The 27,191-nt window shown below is 44.9% G+C and overlaps 1 protein-coding gene and 1 long non-coding RNA gene across 3 annotated transcripts in view; both read left to right on the top strand.

Annotated features, from left to right (window-relative positions):
* The window catches only part of B3GNT2 (UDP-GlcNAc:betaGal beta-1,3-N-acetylglucosaminyltransferase 2), a 31,264-nt gene extending 19,047 nt beyond the window's left edge, over window positions 1–12,217 (top strand). Inside the window, exons 2-3 of one of the 2 annotated variants that reach the window (XM_054728473.1) lie at window positions 8,406–8,438; window positions 9,672–12,217. In XM_054728473.1, coding sequence (XP_054584448.1) covers window positions 9,681–10,874 — 1,194 coding nt within the window. In that variant the 5' untranslated portion in view covers window positions 8,406–8,438; window positions 9,672–9,680 and the 3' untranslated portion in view covers window positions 10,875–12,217. The remainder of the gene's footprint in view (window positions 1–8,405; window positions 8,439–9,671) is intronic. The other variant, XM_008147561.3, reaches the window with a different exon arrangement.
* A 1,127-nt stretch (window positions 12,218–13,344) lies between these two features.
* LOC114233708 (uncharacterized) overlaps window positions 13,345–27,191 on the top strand; it is a 53,966-nt gene continuing 40,119 nt past the window's right edge. Inside the window, exon 1 of the long non-coding RNA XR_008558621.1 lies at window positions 13,345–13,409. This is a non-coding gene — a long non-coding RNA (uncharacterized LOC114233708). The remainder of the gene's footprint in view (window positions 13,410–27,191) is intronic.

Consider the following 27,191-nt stretch of genomic DNA (forward strand, 5'->3'; position numbering starts at 1 on the left):
ACAGAGCCAAATACCAACAGTACAACGATTGAAATTTCTTTTGAGAGCCAAATTTTTTAAACTTAAACTATATAGGTAGGTACATTGTTATTAACTTAATTAGGGTACGTGGTATTTTGTGGAGGAGCCACACTCAAGGGGCCAAAGAGCCGCATGTGGCTCGCGAGCCGCAGTTTGCCGACCACTGCCTTATACTAAACTTCCCCTGCTTAAATTACTGGGTTTTTTTTTTTTTTCTTCCTGGTTGGACCCAAATTGAAATACATCCCATAGGAACCAACTGAGCAAACAGAAGAATGAATCAGAAATCTTTTAGGGCAGCGATTTTCAACTGGTGTGCTGCAAGAATTTTAAAAACATGCAATAGCTGACTACCGTACTTTCTGGCATATAAGATGACTTTTTAACCCAGGAAAATCTTATACACCCAGTCGTCTTATATGCCGGAAAATACGGTATTTAGTCAGGGCACTGACTTCTTTTTCCTTACATTGTCAAATAAAAAAAATGACAATAGCCAACACAACAGTAGCCATCTGGTGTGAATGAATCAAAATTATACCTAATTTTCTTGTCAAATCGGCAAAAAATTAATATATTTTCTGATGTGCCATGGAATTTTAGTAATCTGTTGATGTGTGCCATGAGATTAAAAAGATTGAAAATTGCTGTTGTAGGGATTTCTCTGAGGGCTCATCGAGCACCTGATAGACGGTACTTGTTGATACATCCGTCCTGGCGCTTGGAGTAGAAACATTTACCAAGCCATAGCCAGAAGTGACAACCTGTATTGCAGCATTTCTTTCTTACAATGATTTCCCACCGTAGGTGAGTAGATGTCCCCAAGTTTTACATCTGAATTAGGGGCCTTCCTTCCTTTAGGCAGGTTCACCCTGCCCCGGAACTGCCATGGCCTTGGTAGGAGTAACAATTACTGGAGGTCCTCCCTTCTCCAGAAAGGGGATCTGGAGGCCCATATTTTGGGAGAGGGTGGAGGAGGGGTTGGCTTGGATCTGCCACTGGAGCATGATGGAACACTGCTGAATCCCTCGCACCTCCATTCCCACACACAGGGTCTGCGCAGTCAACCCATCCGCATGTGTGTTGCCTTTGGTGGGTCTGAGGCTGACTGTGGGAGATGAGGGACGGGGCTGTACTTCCCACCCCAGTTTACCTCTTCAAATCTTGCCCCCACCCTCTTCATCGAGTAAGGATTCCCTACTTGTGAAACTCTTATCTCCCTTAACTCGAGAAAATTCTTTAAATTTTTTTCTATTTGTACTTTAATACTCAAAGAAGGCGAGACCGATTGTTATAAATATATGTGTATCATTTACCAACACACATATAAGTGCTTTCGCAGTGTCATCTCTTTGGAGAAAGGTGTGTATATTTAATTAATCCAGTTTCTACTGAGCACCTCACTGTATTCAGTGAACTTGATCAGGTGACCAAAATGTTGGTTCAGCAAATGCTGAATGGGTCTCAGGGCTGTGTGCTGGGGTAATGGTGGTACAATGTGGAGACCTTGCTTGTGGAAGAAGCCCAGGAGTGGATGCCCTAACTCCTGGGAGGTGGGTGCTTCAGCCAGGAGGTGACACAAGCTCATTTGGAAGGAGTAGCAGCTCTCTAAGAAGGCACAGTAGAAGGTGGAGGGAAGCTGGGATTTTCTGGAACAGAAACATGTCTGCTCTGGTTAGAGTCTAAAGTGTGTCTTGTGGAGATGGAGGCGTTGGCAGGAGGTGATGTGAAGGGAAGCACAGATCCTCATGAAGGGTCCTGGCTGGGACCAGATAGGCATATGAGTTGAGATAATTGGAGGAATAAGGCTGGTACTCAGGCTGGGACATATCCTTGGGCAGGAGATCTCTTAGAGGGGAAGAAGGGTGAAGCTCTAAGCTCGAGCTCTAGGAGTGGAAAAGAAGAGAGGAGCTCTAGAAGACAACACTCACTTCCAGATAAGAATAGCGTGTTGAGGGAGCATAGTGTGTTGGGGTGGTCTGACCAAACGGGGGGAGCAGTGTGAGCAGGGACTGTACATACAGGGGACTGAAGACTGAGTGGTTGGGGAGGAGGGCATATTTGGGAGCATGGTAGGAAATGAGGCATTAGGCTTCTGCAGTAGTCAGCAGCAGAGCCTGAATGGAATAGAGGAGAGGTGAGGAGGGGGTGCAAGTGGCCTTATGGAGGTGGGAGCGCAAAACTTGGTTCCTGTTTGGATGTGGAGAGCAGGGAGAAGAAGCAGATCAAGGTCATGCTGGGGTGTGCACCCAGGTGCTTGGTAAGTTGATTCATTGCAAATAGGGGTCTGGGAAGAGGGTCTCCCCAAATCATTTAGAAGCTAATATCTAGAGTTAGCTGGATCGACTTATAAGCCTCCTTTTGGAGGTGATATTTAAGGCAGTGGATATATGGGTTTCTACGAAGAATAAATTAAAAAATTTTTTCTTTCATTTACAAAGAGTAAATTTATAAAAGAGGCAGTGAACGACAAAACTTTAGAAATGTACTTTCATTGAGTATTTGGTGGAGAAGTCAAAGTTCTGAAGGAGAACTATTGAATGCCCATTTCGTGGCAGACAACAAATTGGTGTGGTAGGTGATATCATCCCATTTTACAAATGAGGAAACTGAGGCTCAGAGAGGTCAAACAGTTTGCCTAAGGTCACATAGCTACGTGGGTAGCAGAACCAGAACTTAACTTTGGGCTAACACCAGATGCCAGGCTGACTTTCCAAAGTAAAAATGGATCTGGGATTGTAATCTTTTCACACCGAAGATCTAAAACTCTTGCTAGTTTTACTAAAGGCAGGGGCCAAGATGGCCTCTGGTAGGGTTAATTCTCTGTTGTTAGCTAAATTTTCTTCTTCCCCTTCTCTGAAAGTTCTATATGCACTTAGTGATCAATTTTATTTTAAATGATGAATATCATTTGAGGGAAATCAGCCATGCTGGGCTTTGGGGGAATTTAATCAATGGGTACCAGAATGTGTCCTGCCAGACACTTTGATGTATAACGTTGCCTGTGGGGATGTGTAGGTGAAGAGATTGATTGTATGTACTTTTCCCTCTTAAATTTGAACATGAAGGATACTAGTAATGACTAGGAACCAAATTCTTTGAATTCAGCTAGTTCCAAGACTTACTGACCAGAAAGCAGAGCTTCAGGCCAGTCTCTGGGTGAGGGTGTGAAGGCAGTCAGTCCTGAGGCTCCCTTGCCCCAGGCCTGGCAAGCACCAAGGCCAGGCTTCTTGTTCCTATTAAGAAACAAGCTTTCTAGGTATGGCCCAGCTCTCGGGTCCAACTGAGTGGCTTCATTCGAACCTTAATCATCCGCTGCCTGCCCTGCGTGCTAGAAGCTGTTTTCTCCCCCAGAGCCACTCAGCTGCAAGCTGTTCCTGTCCCTTCATCTGGGCAGAACCTAGAAAGGGCTGGCAAGAGCCAGGCAACAGATGGGGGCGGCCTGGGAGGAGAGGATGTAGGAAAGCCACTCTGGCCAGGCTCCTGGAGGCGGGGGAGGGCAGGGGGCAGGCAGAGTGATGGACACGTTCTCCAAAGAGGAAACACCTTTCTCTCTTTGAGGATTTGTATGCCAGGTTTGTGCAAGGGAGTTATCCCGAAGCAGGATCCCGTGGGCATGGATGCTACTAGCTCAGTCTCCTGTGGTCGAATTGGCTGGGATTTCAAGTCTCCTTGTCTCAGCCTGATTGGATGGGAGATGGGTGGTCCTTTTATTGCACGGTTGCTAGAAGGTCCTGGTCCTGCCTTTCTCTTACCCTTAATCTTGGTACTTGAGGGCCTGGGTGTGGTTGCTGGCTCTGCCCCTGACTAGCTATTGGTGGCCGCCAACCTCACTTACTGGAGCTCCTTGGGGGATGGGTCTCAATCACGGACTCAGAATTTTGTGAGAATGAGTCCTTGTGGCTGTCTATGGTCACGTTAAATCGTCTTCTGGCCAGCACGTTGCTTCAGTGATTATAGGGCTTTCGGAAATGGAGGGGACCTTTTGGGATCATCCTCTTCAGTGCTTCCCAGTGTAGTAGTGTCCATAATAAAACATTGGGATGGTTTGAACTGCATATTGGGAAACAAAATGAGGTATGTGAGGTGTTTTGCCCAGAACTTGGCCTTAGAGTAATCATTCAGTAAATGCTCCTTAGGATACCACTCTGCCTCCCATATCTAATTTTGACTCATGATACTTTTTGTCAGTTAAAATGTACAAAGCTTTAAAACATGCAATACTCTTAAAGATCAGCCATCGAAAATAAGACTTGCAGCCCTTCAGTTCCTTTAGTCAGCCTTCACTTGCATCACGGTTTAAAACTTGGATTCTGTAGCCCAGCTGCTTGGGTTTGAATCCTGGCTCTTCCATTTACCAGATGTGTGACCTTGGGCAAGTGAAATCCCTTCTGTGACCATCTGCCTCATAGGATTGCTAGGTCCAACCTGAATATTTATTAAAATAAAACAGATGTTCATATTTTACTATTACCGTATTTTCCGGCATATAAGACAACTAGGCGTATAAGATTTTCCTGGGTTAAAAAGTCTCATATGGCCAAAACCGGTTTGACTCAGTGGATAGAGTGTCGGGCCTGCAAACTGAAAGGTCCCAGGTTCGATTCGGGTCAAGGGCATGTACCTTGGTTGCGGGCACGCCCCCAGTTGGGGGTGTGCAGGAGGCAGCTGATCGATGTTTCTCTCTCATCGATGTTTCTAGCTCTCTATCCCTCTACCATCCTCTCTGTAAAAAATCAATAAAGTATATTAAAAAAAAAAAAGTCTCATATGCCGGAAAATACGGTAGTCCAATATATCTAATCCATCATATCTAATCCCATCAATATAGTCCAATATACCGTATTTTCCAGCGTATAAAATGACTTTTTAACCCAGGAAAATCTTATACGCCCAGTCGTCTTATACGCTGGAAAGTACGGTACGTTTAGGAACCCTTTCTGAGTGAGGGCTTCAGGCAGATAGCACAGGCCCAAGGACAGGAGTGTAGGGTCCATACAGTGATGGAGTGTCTGTGGCACTGTGAGGCCATGACACAGGCTCGTGACGTGGGCTGCAGAAATGAGAACCCGTGTTGGGAATTTTGTGTGATGTCCTCCACACCCATTCCAGGCAGTCTGGCGGCTGTTCAGGGAGAGGGGTGGTGTGGCAGCAGCAAAGAATGTCAAAGTAGCCTCTAATCCCAGCATCCCGATTAAACCGGTCTTGTTTTTGTGTGGTGTTTTATCTGGATTTTCACATAGTCTGTACTATTTTGTAATCCACTTGAAGCTGTAACAAATATGTTTTTCTGCCTCTACTTTGTCCTTCTAAATAGTTTCATTACAAAATAAAGGAGGAAGTTGTTTTTCACTAAACAAATAAAATCAACCGATGTGTTTTAGACATTTCAAAACCGTTGGGTCCTTGTTGGGAGACTTGATGCCGAAGCACCAGGTGCAAAGCTAAGGTTGTTCTTCGTTTGTACACGGGGCTTTCTCCTATTTCTCTTACTCACAGTGAAAAGTCCATGTTTTGCAGTGAGGGTTGTATAATGTCTTCCCCAGTGTTGGGGTAAGTTTTCTTACTCAGATTCTTCTTAAGCAATGTAACTTCCTGCTCAAAAAAGGACACGGAATTGGTTTTATGTTTGCAGTGGGAATAGTTAGTCAGCTATTCATAGAGCTCTTTCCCACAGATGTTTTTATGGGAGGTCACTGCTGTATCCTCCTTTCCATGAACTTCGGATTATTGCAGAGCTCTCATGCAGGGGGCTGTGCCCAGTTCACAAATGAAAGATGACATTTAAGCTTGTTGGATAAGTACAACGGAGAATCTCGGTTTTCCCACCCTTCCTTCTCAAGCGGGTTGGGGGAAAGTGCCATTTAGCAAGTAGTGGTAAGAGTTAGCCCCAGCTGCACGCTTGGAAACTGGGACAAGGAAGGCTGGCCCATTCTCAGCAGGGGAGCCGGGAGCTTCTAGAGTCTAGACGGTCCCATTCCCTTTCTCTGGAGAGTCTTGGTAACATCAGATGGACCATGACCCTGTGCCTTGGATCTTGAGCCAGCCTTTGGGACGTCACTGTTGACCTGGACCAGCGCCTTCACTGCTGATCTGGACGTGCCTTGTAGAAAAAGGAGGAGACCCAAAGAGCCCCGGCCGGAATGGGAGCCAGGAGGCTGCCATCTCAGCTTTGTTACTTAGCTCTCTTGTAACATTAGGCAGCCCAATGAACTCTCCCTTTGAGCCTCCGTTTTTCTCCCTGGTGAAGGGCTATCCTCTCACCTTCCCTCAGGGGGTGCCAGTGAGAAATGGGCAGGGAAATGCTCTGCAGACTGGAATCCTTGAGGAAGCAGAGGTGAGGGTGGTGCTCCTTTGAGAGCTGCACAGGCCTGTCTCAGTTGAGATGATGGGACGTCGTGGCTGGGTCTTCGTTGAGGAAAGAAAAGCCTCAGTTGCAGTGGATGAAGTTGTAAACCTTGGCCAAGGTCAGCGAGCCCAGTGTGTTCCTCAAAGTATTCCCAAAAGAAGGGTCTGTGCTTTCCATGATAGAAACTCCAAACCATCTCTTCAGGTGGTTCTGGCTGGATCCAGATAGCCATGCCCTGCCCCATAACCTGAAGACACAGCTGGCTCATTCATCTAGAATCATCTCCCATGTTTTTCACTCTGAGTCTTTTCCTAAGAAAATTAACTTAGTCAAGTACTGTGCTTCCCTTTTCCCCCTTAAACTGTCTTTTTTAAAACTTTCTCTAGAATTCCAGAAACAGTCTACTGAAACTCATATTCTTTTTCTGAGTTGAAAACTTCTGCCAAGTTAGCTATTCATAGTGTATGCTGTTTGTTCCTGAGTATCCTTCCAAATCTTTATCCTCATAGTGGTCTTTCTCTGTTCGATCTCTCTCTCTTGAATTAATGTTTCTCTCTCTCCCACCCTCCCTTTCACTCTCTCTAAAAATGAATTGAAAAAATATCCTTGGGTGAGGATTAACCAAAAAAATTGCCTATAGACTGCAATCTGTTTGTGGCCTTTGATATTTCACTAAAACATCATTTTCATTTCTCTTTTCCTTTTTGCTATAAACAGCAGAGACCTTAAGTGTACACTTAGGGTTTTGACAAATGTATAAACCCATGAAATTCTCATTCCGATCAAGACATACCTTTCCTTGTTGCCATTCTTTCAGCCTGTTCACACGAAGGGCCTAAGACCTAGAGATTGGAGATGCTGGGTTAAGTGCTACTTTAGCTTTAGGAGATGTATCCCAATTTAGAGAGAATTGTTTGTTTTTGAAAAGTGTTTCGTCTCAAATCTGGAAGCCAAAAATAAAAAAAAAAAGGCTTAAAACTCTCAATGATTCATTTTCTCAAGAAATGACGAATGCTTTTAACTGTAAGAAATACTCACGCAGATACATTCTAAGCGTCCACTTGAGCTCTCTTGTCCTTGCGAGTGAGACCCGTAGCAAAGTGGTTTAAGTTGCCAGAGGTGGACCGGACTTGGACCTCAGTTTGATCGTGAGGTCTGTCCAGAAGCTCATTTGAAAGGAACTGGCCTAACGAGGGTGTGGACCCTCAACGTAGGTGTGGACACTTTGAATTATTCGGGTTGTCTGTGACTTGGATCCTTTAAAACCGTAATTAAGGAGTAAGAAATGTCTTGCGGTTCTTGACTACCTTCTGTGAAGGAAGTTTAAGAAGGCAACCTTTCTTGGTAGCTTAAGAGACACAAGATAGCTTGGGAATTCAGGTTGATTAATCTGGGCTATCCAACGTGTAATAACTTCACAGCGTTCTCAACAAGACAAATACTTCTACCTTGGAACCACTTGTTAGAACCCAGTGAACTTAAAAATCCTCTTACATTAAAAGAGTAAACACTACCCCTGATTAAAGAGTAGCCACACAACTTTGTTATAGAGGTTGGAGAAGAGTGATTACCATTTGACATACCTCATTGCTTTGGCTGGAATTCCAGCTCTGCCCTTAACACAGTTACCTCTTTAAATCTGTTTCCTCGGGTACAAAATGTAAATAAAAGTAATAATACCGGCTTCGTAGGCTCACTGTATCAAGTAAGACAACGCACAGTGCTTGGGGTGCAATACTACTTTGGGATTCTTTTTTAAGGATGAAGTCCCAGTCATAGAATTAATCTGAAAAGAAAAATTTTTAGTGTATTGCCATTCCACTTTTGTGGGTTGTCTTTCAATGTCAAGCTTATCTAAATGGTCGTTCTGGAGTAGGTCATCCATCTCAATAGTGTTAGAACTCTGGAGTTACATCCCCAGCAAACCACGCCATTACTCTTTGTTCTTCTGTTGCCCATAGACTGAAATCTGTGGCCTTTGATATTTCATTAAGATGTCATTTTCATTTCTCTTTTCCTTTTTTGTTATAAACAGCATGAAATTCTCATTCCAATCAAGACATACATAGTAAGTTTCTTTTTCTTTTTTTAAAAAAATATATATTATTGATTTTTTTTTTTTTTTTTTTTTACAAAGAGGAAGAAGAGAGACATATCGATTGGCTGCCTCCTGCATGCACCCTGACTGGGGCTGGGATCAAATCCACAACCTTTGGTGCGCGAATCGGAGCTCCAACCACTGAGCAGCACTGGCCAGGGCTCATTTCTGTACTCTAGAACATTCCTTCCTGTCCCTCTCCAGACAAAACCTCTACCCCTGTCACTTTCAGACATCTAGGTCCTGGGTTAATTTTGCGTTCTTGAACCTAACATAAATGGAATTTGAGGTCTGTCTTGCACTCCTATGGTACTCTTGTTACTAGTAGCAATAGTTTCCTTTTTATTGCTGAGAGTGATTCCATTGTATGAACAGGCTGAAATTTGAAAATCTATTTTTCTGTTGATGGTACATGGGTTGTTTTCAGTTTTTAGAAATTAGGATAAAGTTGGTATGACTCTTGTCATTTGATTTCTCTGAGCACTCAGTGTGGTTAGTGACTCCTTCACCTCCTAGCCCTTCAACTCTGGGCAAGCGTCTTAATCTCTCTGCCTTTGTTTTCTAATCCATGAAATGGTGGGTTGGGAAACAATTCAGGGTTGGGACCACCATAAAAAAAAAGAAAAGAAAATCTTGTGAATTCCATGAAACTATACACATTGCAACACCTATAAATACATACAATTATATACATGTGTGTGCACATATGTATACTGGATCACAATATAAAATGTATTGATGTTATGAATTGTGGGCAAATCAATTGGTAGCACATTGATTTGTATGTGTCCTTGTAAGCAAGGAAGTCAAACACCTGTGAGGTTAGTAAATGCCTATTTCTGCCCTCCGGTGTCTAAAACAGCCATAGTGTTAACAGCCACTTATATACTGCTTGCTATGGGCCAGCCACTGTTTTAAAAGCTTTACATATAAAGTCTTGTAGCGCTCATACCCATCCTATGAGGTAGAGCATTATCTCCACTTTAGAGGTGGAGAAGCTGAGACATCAGTTCTGCCACTGGCCCGGGGTCACACAGCTAGAACAGTAGGGCCACGATTTGGACCGAGGCCGTCCACATCTAGAGTCTGTGCTCTAAACCACTCTTCTGGGGGGAGGTCAAGTCCGAGAGGCAAGTGACATATGTGAGCAAACGCAGATGAATAATTATTCAATTAATACAATGCTCCTCCCTTTTGTTCCAGATATGAGAAATGAGTGTTGGACGTCGAAGAATAAAGTTGTTGGGTATCCTGATGATGGTAAATGTCTTCATTTATTTGATTGTGGAAGTCTCCAAAAGCAGTAACCAAGAAAAAAATGGCAAGGGGGAAGTAATAATACCCAAAGAAAAGTTCTGGAAGATATCTAACCCTCCCGTGGCATATTGGAACCGAGAACAAGAAAAGCTGAACAGGAGGTACAATCCCATCTTGAGCATGCTGGCAAACCAGACCGGGGACGCATCCGGGTTTTCCAACATAAGCCATCTGAATTATTGCGAACCTGACCTGAAGGTCACATCTGTAGTCTCAGGTTTCAACAATTTGCCGGACAGGTTTAAAGACTTTCTGCTGTATTTGAGATGTCGAAATTATTCGCTGCTTATAGATCAACGGGATAAGTGTGCAAAGAAACCCTTCTTACTGCTGGCGATTAAGTCCCTCACTCCACATTTCGCCAGGAGGCAAGCGATTCGGGAGTCTTGGGGCCGAGAAACCAGTGCGGGGAACCAGACAGTGGTGCGAGTCTTCTTACTGGGCCAGACGCCCCCGGAGGACAACCATCCCGATCTGTCAGATATGCTGAAATTTGAGAGCGAGAAGCACCAAGACATTCTCATGTGGAACTACAGAGACACTTTCTTCAACTTGTCTCTGAAAGAAGTGCTCTTTCTCCGGTGGGTGAGCACTTCCTGCCCGAATGCCGAGTTCGTGTTCAAGGGCGATGACGATGTTTTTGTGAACACCCATCATATCCTGAATTACTTGAATAGCTTGTCCAAGAACAAAGCCAAAGATTTGTTTATAGGGGATGTGATCCACAACGCTGGACCTCATCGGGATAAGAAACTGAAGTACTACATCCCAGAAGTTGTTTACACTGGTGTCTACCCGCCTTACGCCGGGGGAGGTGGGTTCCTGTACTCCGGCCGCCTGGCTCTGAGGCTGTACAATGTGACCGACCAGGTCCTTCTGTACCCCATTGATGATGTTTATACTGGAATGTGCCTTCAGAAGCTTGGCCTCGTTCCAGAGAAACACAAAGGCTTCAAGACATTCGATATAGAAGAGAAAAAGAGAAATAACATTTGTTCCTATCTAGATTTGATGTTAGTACATAGCAGAAAACCTCAAGAGATGATTGATATTTGGTCTCGATTGCAAAATGCTCATTTAAATTGCTAAAGTGTATACAAACTTAAGTTTTGCATAGAAAGACATATCTTGGATCGTTTCCAGTTGGGTTCTCTCATTAGGGGTAATGTCTGTGTTAAACCATCAAAATTGCCTTCCTAAGTAGTATCTATCTGAGGACCTCTAAACCCTTTGATGTACTTTCTGAAGAAGAAAAGCAGAAGATCATAATTTTTAAAGGAAGCTACAGCAGGACGATTGGTTCTGATTCTTCCGACTGGCTAGTGCTCATTATTTTCTAAATTTCTCCCCACCACCCCTCTTGTCTGGAATCATGTTTTTGGAATTTGACTATATTTTAAATTATTTTTGTTTTGACCTAATATTGTAATATTCCAACTTTTTGTTATAATGAGTGAATTGTCTGCAATTTAGGTGTTTAAAACCTATTGGCTACAGATGATTTGTGATATATGATTCAATGATTTTTGTGATGATATTTAAATTACATTTATTTTCATGGAATTTGGATGAATTTTAAAAAATTATCTAAAAAAATTGACGTCTGTTGAAATTTCCTGCCATCCCAACAGTATTTTCTTGCGTCGATATAATCAGTTAATTTTGCAAAACAAAGATCATTTGTGTGATCCAGTTTATCTTGCTATGGTCTTATGGTCATAAGGAGATTATGACATAGGAACATAATAACTGTTCTTGCATTTGATTTGCTGGGTGGGCAATATAGTTCACTATTTTTAGTATTTGAAAATAATGAGTACGATTCCATAATGACCAACTAAAGATTGAATTGACCCTGGCAGAAATATTATGTTTATGATTTTTTTTGATGTGGACCAGGAAAGCATAAGTAACTTTTGAACTTTAAGGGAAAAGATTGAAGTTGCAGACCTTTTCACGACTGGTTTGTCAGTTAAAAACTCCAGGATTCTATTCTTGCCATATTTTCACATGTTGCTTAGGCAAAATTATTCTTAGTGAGTGACTGCTTCCCTGTCTCAGTGTAGAAGTGCCTGTGTTTTTATTTATTGTTCAGATCAATGACCAAAAATTTTCTTAAATATATTTTGTGTAATATTTTATTTGTATACAGTGTTGTTGATGAAATATTTAACTAGAGCATGATATTTTAAATGTAAGGTGTAACATATGTAAAATAAAGCTGTTATTTTTGAATTTTAAAGTTCATTTTTTTTGAGAGAGCTGAATGCTAGAGTTGACAAAATTCTGCCAAACTGTTGCTTATATATACCATCTTGTAACAATGCTTTCTTGAAAAAAAAATTTTTTTTGTGTTTATAGAGATGAGGCTTCTTACCAGATGTGATACTTGGAACTGTAAGAAGATAGAAATAAAGTCATTGTATTTTTAATTGTCATGTGTAATAATCTATGATCTTTTTTGTTTTCCATATTTGTTTACATTTTCCCTAAAGAGGCCATTGTTCTCTTCAGAAACTATATTATAGTGATATTGAATGATAACCTTTTCTCTGTATCAATGGGTGATCTATCTTCACATTTAAAACTGCTTTCCCAATTGATTCTGTAAAGAGGAATATTAATATTTATTTATGCTTCAAATTTCATTAAGTATAAAGAATTAGGAGATGGAGCAGCATTAAAAAAAAACAATGTATTGCCCTAAAACCGTGTTCACTTTGGGGTTTGTATCCACAGTGATGCAATCTAGAGGCAGCCTTTACCACTTAGGTTTCGTACTAGACTCATGTTGAGAAGAAATTGCTAATGGTCAATTAAGAACAATAGAGCCCTAACCGGTTTGGCTCAGTGGATAGAGCGTCAGCCTGCTGACTGAAGGGTACCGGGTTTGATTCTGCTCAAGGGCAAGTACCTCGGTTGCAGGCTCCTCCCTGGCCTGGGCCCTGGTTGGGGCATGTGCAGAGGCAACCAATCGATGTTTCTCTCACATCGGTATTTCCCTCTATCTTTCCCTTTCTAGTCTCTAAAAATCTGTGGAGCAATATCCCGGGGTGAGGATTAAAAAAAAGAAGAAGAAGAAGAAGTAGACATTTGATGAAGCTCAGAAAACAGAAGGAATCAGTGTTGTGAGGACATTTAGCAGACTGTCTTCTCCGACTGGGACGTTGAGGCCATATGTGAGCAGTTACGAGGGCACAGATACTTAATGTGGGTTTGAAGACTGTTTGCGAGCTTGGTCCTTCTAAGGGTTTCATGGGGCTGCCTCTGACTTTTCTACAGCAGTGGGTGCTACCACACCTCCTAGAGTGCAGCATTGCCACATTAGTTTAGAGAAGAGTAACCAAGCTCTCAAAACATTCACTGGTCCTTGGTCCATGATTTGCATGTGTCTGTATAACTTGACCACATATTTTCAAGTAATGCCTTTTTCCTCTGAGGGGAATTTCTGTAATTTTTCTTGTAGGGAATTTTCCTTCGCTGATATTTCAAGTCTGCAGAAAAAGAAGAGATGTAGCAGCTTTAGAAATAGGTTTAGAGGGCTCCTGAGGGTCTTCTGTGAGCCTCCAGTTGGCATGTGCCATTGTTTGAACCTAAGTCCTTGGTGTTGGTGATGTTTGATGGGTGAGTTGATCTCTGGCTCTTCTTTATTTGGCAGAAATTCTCGTGTAGTGGTTACCTGAGCCCGAAACACTGGTCATCAGTCTCGTGGGCTTTTCAGCAAAGGGATACTTAGGTTTTAGAGCTCTGTGCATGCTTGGGCTCAATCAAGGTAGTGATTGATTCTTAAATCAATGAAACCTTCTCTTGGTGCTCCTGAGATGGACTCTCCCCTGAGCTTCCATCTCATGAATGTAAGCATCATAGTTAATTCATTCTCTCAGAACTGCTCACTACTGTGGCCTCAACAGTGAAACTGGCATTTGGATTTTGTGTGTGTGGCTACTCCCACATCATTTTGATTTTGAGTTTGAAAGTCAAAAGGCTGAATAAACATTGACAGGGTTTGGACTTTTCATAAACCCAACCAGGCCTTAAGAGAAAAAGATGAAAGAGACCCAAATGGCTCATTTCCATCCCTGACTGCTTATACCCACTCTGTTTGAATACTTGGAGTCAGACTTGAAAATCGAATCCAGAATTAAAGGCACTCAAAGTGTGACCATCTCCTACTTTAATACCCCTGATTGATAAAGGTCTGGAATCTTTGATGTTCTAGGTGGTCATGGCCCCTGCATGCAGAAAGTGAGAATTCATTTTTTAAAGCAAAGGATGGCTTATTTTCACTTCCAGGAAAGCCGAAAAGAATGAAGCTTTTACTTAGGCCAAAAGTTAACTTCTCTGTGATTTACCTTCTTATGAAAAATGTCAAGTGAAGTAAAAATTCTTATTTAGAATGAGAAAACAAATACTTCATGTGCTGGGCTGTTAAGATTATTGGATTAAGTTTTTCTTTAATGTTTATTCTATATTGATTTTATTCTCTAAATGCTAGGAACATCTGCCAGATAATTTTGATGAACTTTATTAGGATTAGCAATAAATCTGAAAAATTAAACTATTATCCTGATTGATTCAGGTCTCAAAGTAAAATATTAGGAATATTGTTTTTTTTTCTGGCCATGATATCATATCTTGAAAGATAGAGGCCATGAATGAGGCACTTTTGTCTCTAGGGAGCCCAAAAAATTTTGTCATATTGCATGTGAATTATCATATTTATTAATTTTAAGATGCGGTACTTTTTATATACCACTAAAAAACTGCCAATTCAGTATGATTTATATCAATTGTATGGTGTGCCTCAATTGCAGAGATATTAAAATGTGAAAGGGTATATCTGAGAATAACTGAGATACAGTATTTGTGTGTATATAGACACAAAAATACACCAGTAAGTCAAGGCCCGGTGATGGAACAAAGGTGCTTGCAGCTTCCTGACCGCTGCCCAGCACCAGGGGGATGTGCTTTCATTCTCAAGCAGTAACCCACATGAACTTACATCCTAAGTGTTAGCAAGGCCCCACTCATTGCCCTGGAAACCTACCATCCTCTGACTAGTACTTTCCTAGCTTGTCTTCAACTAACATTCCTTTCCTGTTCATCACTGTCCTCCACGCTGCCCACTGTGCAGAGCTCAGTCGCCAGGGAGGTGGTCCTTGGGGCTGTGGGGCTCATTTACAGACACCCATCCCTGCCCAGGCAGCACCCCTGCAGCTGCCAAAATATTCCTGGGTGGGGGTGGGAGGGGAGTGGCCAGGCACTCCCAGCCTCCGTCTGGCCCTACCCAAGATCTCCCTATACATCAGAGAAAAGACCAGCTCACACCTTTGAATCAATGGCCTTCTGGGCGCTTCGTCCTCTTGTTTAAGGGTCCCAAGCACTGGGCTTAGAATGGCTTTTTCCCTCTTGTCTTACTTCATTGCAAAATGTGCAGTCATGGGGTGTTAGCTAATCACTGGATAATTTAGTTTCCAGTGTGGGGTGGAGAGAAGAAAATGAAAACAGAACTTCGTTGGAACAGGACAGAGACAGCTGTGGGGTAGCAGGAAACCTAACCACGCGGACACCCAGGAATCAGACGACAGGTGCCAAGGCCCTGCACACTAACAAGGCACATGTCCTGCCTGTTTTGCTTGTTGGAACATTTGAAGAGGAACATACGTCCTCCCGGTGGTGGGTGCTGCTGTCAACCAGGAGGCCAGGGCTGCAGATTCTGTACCCTCTCGTCTGCTGCTGCCCTCCTGGCTGGTAAGATGGGAGAAACTCAGAAGCACACAGAGAGAAAAAACAAAATAATCAAATGTGGGCAAAATAGCAATTATTTTTTCCTCTTGTGGGATATGAGAAATGAGTGGTGGACATTGAGGGATAAAGTTGAAGGGCTTCAAGTTGGTGGGAAATGCCTTTATTTGGTTGCAAAAGCCTCCCAACGTGAGTCACCCTGGAAGGAATGTAGAAGGAGGAGCGGTGACACATTGTCATGAAAATTAGAGAACTATCTCCGTCATCAGGTCCTCCTGGATTGAAGAACAAGACAAACAGAAGATGCAGAATAATCCCAGAGAACCCGGAGGCTGGGGAGGAACATTACATCGTAGGAGGGAGCCTGTCTTGTCAGTCACACCTCCAGACATTGCAGCGCTGCTTATTGAAATGAGTGCTGGCACCCTCCCTGCAACTGAGGACCTGCTCAAAGCAAGGGCAGTGTTAGCAATAGAAGCCCCAGCTGTGGCAGAACTTTGACAATATGGCCAACAGTTGAAACTATTCTCTGCTTTATCCAAAATCTGGACATGTCTCATTGCTGGAAGACCTACCCAATAAGTAACTCTTCTGAGATGGGCGTGATTTGTTTGGAGAATCTTGCACTTAGAAAATAAATTTTAAAATAATTTGAAATTTTAAAATTTTAAATTTTCGACTTGCAGAAAAAAATCTAAGACAGAGAGTGCCCGTATACCTCCACCTAACTTTCCCTAATGTCAGCATTTTACAGAACCACATTACAATGTTCGGAATAAACATTGGACCAACAAACAACAGGAAATCAACGTTGCCATAGTTCTATTACCTACACTAAGGTCCTATTTGAACTTTACCATCACTAATGTCTATTTTCTGTTTCAGGATCCTGTACAAGGTCCCACCTAGCATTTAGTTATTTTTTTCCTTGGTCTCTTCCAATCTGTTGCAGATTTTTCAACCTTCCCTTGCCTCTCTGGACTTGGGACGAGTGGTGGGCTTGTCTGATGTCACCCTCACGATTAGAGCGAGGTTGTGTATGTTTGGCAAGAATGCCACAGACGTGATGCTGTGGCCTCCGTGCAGCTTGTCAGGGCTTCATGACGTCACTATGTCCCATTCCTGGCACTTGACACCTTGTTCACTGGGCTCCACCGTAAGGCGTTGTCTTTCTCTTTGTAGTTAAGAAACGTCGTGGGGGGGCATTTGTACATTTAAACTGTATCATGATTAAATGATTCAATGCATGGAAAGTGCTCAGAGCCTGGCGTGTGGTCAGAGCTCAATGAATGGTAGCCGTGGCTTTTTCCGTCACCGTTATTGCTGCCCCCATCTTAGTTCTGTCCCTGCTTTTCCTTCTCTGGTGTTGATTGCTTGTCCTGTTCCTTCATTAATCTCTGCATCCCATGCTGACCCACGCCTGACGGGTCACTTTCTCACATTGGGGTTAGTGCTCTCATTCGAAATATCTGTGGCCTTAAGGAGGGCCCAGAAGAGCTGAATGCCTCTCAGCATGTGGGGGTTGGGGTGGGCAAGAGCCTGCTGTAACTCCAGGGTTAGGGCACAGCCATGCTCACAGGAGCAAGGGTACCTCTGTCTTTGCAGGATGTGTTTGCTTCAGAGGTGACCTTGGTTGGGGAATGGGGGCCCAGCTGGCTCATGTAACTCATGGTAGAATCTGGACCAGAACCCAAGGACCCATAGTCACCCTCCTCTTGGACCTGGAGGGACAGGTTGGGAAAAAGGCCACCTGGCGGAGGCCTTGAAGCAGGCCTGAGCCAGAGGTGGACCTCCTCCTGTGGAAGGTAGAGTTCTTTCCAACAAAGGGGTGCGGTTGCTGTACTGAGCAACCTTCAGGAGTCACAGCAGAAAAGGAGTCAGGTCAGGGCTGGAGGAAGCATCGAGGTTTGATGTGATAGAGCCCTCCCTACGCTGGGCAAGGATGCCCAAGTTAAAGCAACCTTGGTTCCCCCTCGATGAGAGCAGAGATGCCAGTGTGCTCAAGAGCAGCCTGCTGGGAGTTGCTTTCCGGGAGATTCCTTGTCCTACTCTAGCACACAGAGCTTTATTTACGGAACGGCTGTTCTTGGCAGTTTTCTCAGCCTCCCAGACTCTTGCCCTACTGTTGAGCATTTCGGCTCTATTTTTACTCAGAGATGAGAAGTTTCCCATGTTTGAAAATAGCTGCACGTAGAGGACTGTTAAGTTACTACTTTTGCCTGCTTAGGATGCTTTCAGGAGAAAGTCAAAGTTTTAAAACATGCGCATGGGAATTCACCTAGGCATGAAAGTTTCAAAGACAGTGAGGCCACGTTGGGCATGTGTGACACTTCAGACCAAGGAGAAAGTGGGGAACGGGGTATTCGATTGCAGAAGTGAGAAAGGGCGATTTACAGATAGTTGAGGAAGAGAGGGGCATATGTGGCAGACAATGGGGCATAGTGCTGTCTGGCTAACAGGTCTCTACCCGAAGCCCTCCTGTTCACCATACTTCATTCAAATTGGGCTAGGGCCGTGGTCGGCAAACTCATTAGTCAACAGAGCCAAATATCAACAGTACAACGATTGAAATTTCTTTTGAGAGACAATTTTTTTAAACTTAATCTTCTTCTAACGCCACTTCTTCAAAATAGACTCGCCCAGGGCCGTGGTATTTTGTGGAAGAGCCACACTCAAGGGGCCAAAGAGCCGCATGTGGCTCGCGAGCCGCAGTTTGCCGACCACGGGGCTAGGGTGACACCTTAAACTCTCCTTCCTGAAGCAGGTTCCTCTGAAAAGGGGAGAGTGTCAGATGTTCTTTCTGAGTCTTGTGTTTCTTAATAAATACTTTAAAATCAGCACCCAAAGAGCAGCTTCAGCGCTGTGAGGGTGCATGGTCAGGGGAGGGAGAGCCTGGTGTAGCTCTGGCGGCTACAGTGGTGTATGAACAGCCTGGCCCAGCTGTGAAGGGGAAGGAGGGTGTCTGCTCAAAAGAACGTTCTGTGCTCCAAGCCGCGCAGAATCCTCCTGGGCCAGAGCAAGCTAGGACCCGGCGGCACACAGCTGCTGAGGTGGGAAGAGCCAGCTGACAATGCCCTGCTTTCATAATCAACCTGGTGGTCATTCCTGAAAACGTGCTTGGTGGGTGTCGGTAGACATGGGGAGACAGGACCTCTGCCCCCACTGGGGGAATGTCAAGGGGCTGGCCATGTGGCAGGCACTCTGGCCCCAGGGGGAAACGGTCAGTGTGCCTGATGCACCAGCCCAGCCAGTCCTGGTTTCCTCCTTCAGTTTACGGAGGAGGAAAGTGAGGCTTAAAAAGTTACATCGACTGAGTTCACAGAATGAGCAAGTGGGGAGCCAGGATTTATTCCTGAGGCCTCTGACTCCAAAGCCCTAAGGCTTTCCCCTGGCGAGGGACTGTCTCCTTGGGCAGTCCAGAAAGGTCATCATGGTTCAAGGAAGTGCCAGTGCTGGGTCATCTCGGCCGAAGTCCACAGCCATGAATTTGGGCTTGCCCTTCGGCCTTTGATCCAGCTGTCTAGAAAACGTTGGCTCCAGCAGCTGCCTTACTCGGGCTTTGTCATCTTAGGCTGTCACTGTGCGAAGCCTGGTGGTGTACTCCAGCCTGTCTCAGTGTTTATTAATGAAGGTTGTGGCCACTGAGAAGATATGCTATTAGGTGAGAAAACTGAGGCTCATGGAGGATGTGACCTTTGAATTTGAAATAGTCATTGTTAGTAATTGCCTAGGGCAGTGGTCGGCAAACTGCGGCTCCCGAGCCACATGTGGCTCGGCTCCCGAGCCGCGGTTTGCTGCTCTGTTGACTAATGAGTTTGCCGACCACTGGGATAGGGGCTTAATCACAAGGAACAACAACAGCCTGTAATTGTTAGAATCGAGAGTCTAGGTCAGTGGTCGGCAAACTCATTAGTCAACAGAGCGGCAAACCGTGGATGCGGCTCGCGAGCCGCGGTTTGCCGACCACTGGCCTAGGGCTTGGAGATGATGGTGGAGGAAAATGGGGAGGGACTATTAAGGGGTTAAACAGTTTTGTTTTGTGATAAAAATGCTCTAAAACTCATTGTGGCGATGGCTGAACAACTCTGAACATACTAAAAACCATTGAATTGTACACTTTCAATGAGTGAATTATATGATATGTGAGTTATATCTTAATAAAGTTGCTATGAAAAATAAAATTTCACTGAATCTAAGAAAAAAGAAAAGGTAAGGCAGGGCTCTAAGTCTTGCACAAAACGGACAAAATCAATCGATTCACACTGTTGCCTTGATGCTAGTAACATACAGGACCTTCACATTAGGCTCTACGTGGTTTACTGCCCACTAGGAGAGTCCTTTTCATGCTTCCCCCTCTCAAAAGAGGGCCACTATATTGCATAAGCTTCCCGGTCCAAAGCCGGGATCTACTGCAGTTTCCATCAAGCAGGAGAGAATATTTCTTGACTGAGATTTACTTCTTTCTACTTCTCCACCTCAAAGTCCAGCTGCATCTTACATAGCCTTAGAAGGGCTCAATAATAATAATAATAATAATAATGATAATTAAAAAATATTTTTATTGATTTCAGAGAGGAAGGGAGAGAGAGAGAGAAACATTAATGGTGAGATAGAATCATTGATCAGCTGCCTCCTGCACGCCCCACACAGGGGATTGAGCCCACAACCCGGGCATATACCCTAACTGGGAATCAAACCATGACCTCCTGGTTCATAGGTCAATGCTCAACCATTGAGCCACACCGGCCAGGCTCAATAATGATTATTTTTAAAAATTGAATTAAACTGAAAGTGCTTAGGTTTTGAGGAGAGGAAACAAAAGGAACACTTGTATATTTCTCTCATTTCCGCATCCAGCGCAGCTAGAGAGCGGTCTGGTTCCTGAGTAGGGGCAGCTGGGGATTGAGAAAATGAAAAAAGAGACAGATACAAAGATAGAAGGAAAAAGCTGGGGCCAGGTGGGACAGCTGTCCTCTGATGGAGGGACAGTGACCCAGAGCCAATACAGCGCGTTTATTTTATACAGCAAAATACCAGGAAGTTTTACTAAAACCCAAGACAAAGGAGATTATGTGCATTCTTGTGGCTTCTTTGTAATAGTCACTTCTGGGTGGGCCAGGATAATCATGTTTGTTCCTGGTGCTTGGCTGGATTTAGATAATGAAACCCCTGGCGCCTGAGCTGAAGGTCCAGGCTGACAACACACCTGCCTCTGGCAAGGTATGTTTCCAGGGCATGGCACCACTGGATTCAGATGACAATCAGCTCAGGGGCCTTTCCAAGGTGCTCTCTACACACTTGTCCAAAGGTGTCTCTGTCTGTAAGGTGGTCAGGTGGAAAGGGAAGTGGGGAAATCTTATGTAAACTAATAAGATGACAGAATCAGCACCTTGAGTAGACATTATATTCAGAGATGCTTCAGTTAATTGAGAAAGATAACCTTTTTAATAGCTGACCATCCATCAAGGACCCTGCCTGGACAAGCAAGTAGATTACATGGCATCTGAAGTCTCCTCTCTCTTTCAACACTTGGATGCTGAGGGTAGCATTTCAGGCCTGACCAGAGGGGCTGGTACCTGTAGATTGGACTTATAATTAGGGGAAAGGGTGAGCCTGGAGGCAGACCCTGGTGTAAGCCTAGCTCGGCAGGCATACCCTGGGCCCATGCACGGTGGTATGCAGACCTTGTTAGGCGTGGTAGATGGGTATTTGGAGCTTTGGAACAGGAATCTGGTGGGGGAACTATGGAGAAATACTGAGCAGGTCAGTGTGACAGATATGGGCTCCAGGCAAAACAGAAGGCCAGCCTAGAGGAGGGAATAGTGCTGAAGGAAGCAAAGTCAAATGCTGGACTCTGGGGGAACCAGATGGAATCCCCCTGGTTTAAGACCAGCTTACAAGCCTGACTTGTGGTCTTGTTGGCAGTACAAGTCCTGCTCACACTTAAGAGACTTTCCAGCTATTTGCCTCTTGTCAGCTATATGAGTGAGTAATGACAGCCAGATATCTCATTTAAACATAGCTCAACGTTCTGAAATCTCAGTTTGCTAGTTGCTCTGCTCAGCAGTTCTCTCTTTCTTAACATAAGGGCAGCTACTTGAGGCCACCAGGCTTCAAGAGGAAGGCAGTTTCCTGAACCCGATCTTTATCATTATGCTGGCTGCCATGCTGCTTGTGCTGGCTGAGAAATATTAATAGGAAGCTCTTGAGAAAGGCTTGGGGCCTCAGTCATTTTCTGACTCAGTCTCAACTTAGATTGCAGATCACAGGCTGATAAAGCCTCTCTTAGCAGGGCCAAGAATACAGGACTGCATTCCTTAACATCTCAAAAGATAATTGATGGTTTAAACAAAAATAATAATGTATTGTGGAGTTTATAATACATGTAAAAGTAAAATGCATGAAAATAATAGCATAAAGACTAGGAGGGGAGAAATGGAAGTATACTATTGTAAAGTTCTTACATGATATGTAAAATGATATTATATCACTTGAAAGTAGATTGTGATAAGTTAAAGATATATACAGGGTGTCCCAAAAAATGTAGACACACTTTGAATAATTATTAATTCCAATGGGTTAAATCTGAAATGAAAGAAACATCAGCTGGAAAATTTGTATACATTTTTTTGGGACTCCCTATATTATGTAAGCTAAAGCAACTGTTAAAGTAAAGAAACAGAGTTATAGCTAATAAGCCAATAAAAAAGATAAAATAGAATCATATAGTATGGTCAATTAATCTATAAGTAGGCAGAAAAAGAAGAAAAAGGCAAGAAAGGACATATAGAACCACTAGAAAACAAATAATATGATATACTTAAAACCTAATTTATGACAATAATTATATTACATGAAAATGATCTAAATACCTTCAATCATTCGTGCATGGGGGTGGGGGGCGGTGTCCCTCAGCCCGGCCTGCACCCTCTCCAATCTGGGACCCCTCGGGGGATGTCCGACTGCCAGCAGGGATCGGGCTGAAACCGGCAGACATCCCTCTTGCAATCTGGAACCACTGGCTCCTAACCACTCACCTGCCTGCCTGCCTGATGCCCCTAACTGCTCCCCTGCCTGCCTGATCGCTCCTAACTGCCTCTGCCTGCCTGCCTGATGCCCTCAACTGCTCCCCTGCCAGACTGATCTCCCTAACTGCCTAACTGCTCTCCCCTGCTGGCGTGATCCCCCTAACTGCTCTCTCCTGCCAGCCTGATCGCACCTAACCACCTCTGTCTCAGCACCACCACCGTGGCTTTGTCCAGAAGGACGTCCAGAAGATGTCCAGTCTAATTAGCATATTATCCTTTTATTAGTATAGATTTCTGGAAATATTTGTAGAATCTATAGTAATATCACCTTCCTTTCCTGATTGGCAATTTTCTGTTTCATTGATGTCTGCTTTATTTTCATTATTTCCTTTCTTCTGCGTACTTTAATTTTATTTGGTCTCTCTCTCTATCTAGTTTCTTAAGGTAAAAGTTGAGGTCATTTATTTGAGACCTCTCTTTTTTTCTAATACAGGAATTTAGTGCTACAAATGTCACCCTAAACACTGCTGTCACAACATCTCACAAATTCTGTGTTGTGTTTTTATTTTCATTCAGTTCAAAGAAGACTTTCTAATGTCTCTTTTGATTTCTTCTGTTATCCATGCCATAGTGAGAAGTGTGTTTCATTTATAAGTATTTGGAGATTTTTCCAGAGGTCTGTTATCAATTTCCAATTTAATTTATTATGGCCACAGAAAATACTTAGCATGACTTTAATCTTATAAAATTTACTGAGACTTGTTTTATGGCCTAAAATGTGGTCTATCTTGGTAAATCTCTCATGCACTTGAAAATGTTTTGCTCTTGTGGAATAGAGTATTTGGGGTCAAGCTGGCTGATAATGTTCAAATCTTCTATATCCTTAAGGCGTTGGTGGTATATTGGTGAGCATAGCTGCCTTCCAAATCTTCTATATCCTTAATGATGTTCTGCCTTCATGCCTATCAATTACTAAAGAAACTAGGGGCCTGGTGCACAGATTCGTGCACTGGTGGGGTCCCTTGGCCTGGCCTGCACCTCTCACAATCCAGGACCCCCCAGGGGACGTGGGATTGCAGGTTTCAGCCCAATCTCCACAGGCCAGGCCAAGAGACCCCACCAATGCACGAATCCATGCATCAGGCCTCTAGTATGCATATAAGATCTTTGGTTAATCTCTTTCCGCCCCCCATTCCCTCTGAGATTTATCAGTCTGTTCCATGTTTCCATGCCTGTGCATTGAGCATTTGCCCCCTGGTGGCCAGTGCATGTCATAGCTACTGGTCGAACAGTCAAACGGTCACTTAGGCTTTTATATATATTGATACTATTGAAATCTCCAGCCATAATTGTGGATTTATTTCTCCTTGATATTCTATTAGTTTTTGCTTTATATGTTCAGAAAATCTGTTAAGTACATAAACATTTAGGATTTTTATATCTTCTTAATTAATTGACCTTATTCTCACTATGAAATGACTTTCTTTATCTCTATGAAATCAACTTTGTCTGTTAATACAGTCACCCTATCTTTCTTTTGACTAGTGTTGGCATGTATATTTTTTTCCATCCTTTTACTTTTACTCTATGTATGTTTATATTTATGTGTGTTTCATATAGGCAGCATATTGTTCAGTCTTGTTTTAATAAACCTATCTGACATTCTTTATGGTTATGAGTGGTTAGGAGCCAGTGGTTCCAGATTGCAAGAGGGATGTCTGCCGGTTTCAGCCCGATCCCTGCTGGCAGTCGGACATCCTCCGAGGGGTCCCAGATTGGAGAGGGTGCAGGCCGGGCTGAGGGACACCGCCCCCCACCCCCATGCACGAATTTCGTGCACCGGGGCTCTAGTCTATAATAATAAAAGTGTCATATGCTAATTAGACTAGACAGCTGAACGACCTTCCAGATGTCCTTCCGGATGACCTTCCAGATGAAGCTGGGGCTGCAAGGGCCGAGGCAGCTGCCATGGCTGTGAGGGCCAAGCCCCTTGCATGAATTTCGTGCATTGGGCCTCTAGAGAATATTCTGAAAAAGTTTATGCCAACAAGCTTAAAACTCAGATGAAACAGACAAATTCCTTAAAAGACACAAACTACTAAAGTTCTCTCAAGGAAAAAAAAACAGGTTTACCTTAGTAGCTCTATATCTATTAAAGAAATAGAATTTGTAGTTAAAAACTAGCCCACAAAAAAAGATCCAGTTCCAGATGGCTTTACTGGTGAATTATACCAAACATTTAAGGAAAAAATAATAGCAATTCAATACAAACTCTTCAAGAAAATTGAAGAGGAGGACACATTTTCCAACTCATTTTATGACACCAATATTACTCATACATCAAAACTGGGCAAACACATTACAAGAAAATGATAGACCAATATTCATCATGATTATAGGTGAAAAAATTCTAAACAAAATTTTAAGAAATGAAATCCAATAGTATCTAAAAAGGATAATTATGAGAGAAACCAAGATGGCGCCATAGGTTAAACACCTAACCCGCAGCCGGGCACAACAATTTCAAAAATACAACTAGAGGTCAGAACGGTCATCGTCCAGAACCACAGGAAAGCTGGCGGACTGAAATGCCCACAGCTGGGGAGAAGGAGAAGGCCACGGGGACAGTCGGGGGAGCCGCAAAAGCCTGAGGTATGGAGAAACGGACGGAGACACGAGCACGCGCGCCTGCGGGGAGGATGGAGCCGGAGAGGAAGGGGCGGCTGACGGCCTGGCCGGCGTTCACTGGCAGGAAGGAGATAAAGGCTCCGGATTGCGCTGAGCGCCGGCTCCGACTGCACTGAACCCCGCTCCGGGCGAAACCCTGGGAAGCCAGGCGCAGGCTGGGGGAATGAATCTGGGCTGTGGGGCGCAGGCACAGAGGAGCGGCGGAAGGCAGAGCTCCAGAGGCGCGCGCAGGAAAGGGCGCAAAGGACGGACTGTTGCCTGCGCCACTGAACTGCCCTAGCGGGAAGGAGACAAGGGCTCCGGACCGGGCTGAACCCCAGTTCCGACTGCACTGAACCCCAGTTCCGGGCGAAACCCTGGGAAGCCAGGCACATGCTGGGGGAATGAATTTGGCCTGTGGGGCAGAGGCACAGAGGAGCGGCGGCTCCAGAGGCGCACACGGGAGGGCGCGCAGAGGAGGGACTGTTGCCTGCGCCACTGAATGGCCCTGCTGGGAAGGAGACAAAGGCGCCAGACTGCGCTGAGACCCAGTTCCAACTACATTGAAACCCAGTTCCAGGCAGCGGGCGAAACTCCAGGGCGCGTTTCTCTCAGAGGTGTTTGCAAGGAATACAGAGGGACACAGACACAGGAGCCTCATGTCTCCTGCACAGCAACTCTTCCTATATAGACAAAGAGGGTCCTCATGGACAATTGGCCTGGAGGACAATTCCTCCTAGTGACACCAACAACAATCAAGACTTAACTGTAGATACTCACTCAGTTTCGCAACTGCGCCGCCCCCGCAGGCCGCCCGGCCCGGGGCACTGGGGACGCCGCGGCGGCAGCGGCGCCCGGAGCCCGGCGGCCGCCCAGCGCCCATCCCCACCGCGAGGCCCCCGCGCGCCTGGTTCCGCGGGCCGCGCGCTCCGCACACCGGACAGAGGCCCGGGCGCCCTCTCCGTGCACCTCCCGGCGCCACTAGACCTCAGTAGAGTTGACTGAATTCAAGGGATTAAGAAGAACAAATTGGGGAATTCGAAAAAGATGACGGCGGAGGTGAAGGCTGATGTGTTGCCTCACATGGCAGTTTCGGAAATACAACTGGAACATGGACTAGTGAGGGTGGCGACTGCTGCTCGCGTCTCCCCAGACCGGGCGGCTGCTCCTCTCAGTCAGCACCGCAGCCGGGGCCATGGGCTCGTGGGCGCCGCAGCAGCTGCTGTGGCGGCGGCCGCGGACTCGGCGCAGCGGCTCTCTGTGAAGGAAGAGACCATCTTTCTGCAGGAGGGGCGCATCCGCGCCACCGACCTGGCCGAACTGCGCAGTGAGATCCTCGAGGCCCCGGAGGCTGCCAACACCGATTTGGAGGATTCTTAGGAGTTCTCATCTTACATTCAAGCCCTTTAAGACATTTTGACAGAGGAGAATCAAGAAGGCGGCTAAGTTAAACAAAGGAACTGCGAACTCCACCGCGCACAGCAATTTCAGGGGCACGAATGGAGGACAGAGCCTCTGCCATCCAGAACTACAGGAGAGATGGCTGAATGGTAGATTTATAGCTAAGAGGGAAGAGGAAACCAGCGAAATCGGAGGGGATGAGGTGTGGAGGCGCGTGGGTCTGGTTGGTGGCGGGGGAAAGGGGCTTTTGTTCCAAACCTAGGGGAGATTAGCTCTCCATCACACTGAAATCCAGCTTCTGGGGACCCGTGGGAGACCCAGATGCCTGCGGGGAGAGGCGGGACTCTTGCGGAGGTGCCAAGCGCCCCTGGGTCTGGGGGAGGCCGCGCTCCCCTGGGTCCGAGTGAGGCCAGGGGTCCATAGATCCAGGTGAGGCCTCGCGCATCTAGGCCCGGGTGAGCCCAAGTGGCCCTGGGTCTGGGAGAGGCCAAACATCCCTGGGTCCAGGTGAGACCATGTGTCCCTGGATCGGGTGAGGCCTCGTGAACCTAGGCCCGGGTGAGCC

This window comes from Eptesicus fuscus, chromosome 16 (assembly GCF_027574615.1).
Source record: "Eptesicus fuscus isolate TK198812 chromosome 16, DD_ASM_mEF_20220401, whole genome shotgun sequence".
Classification (NCBI taxonomy): Eukaryota; Metazoa; Chordata; class Mammalia; order Chiroptera; family Vespertilionidae; genus Eptesicus; species Eptesicus fuscus.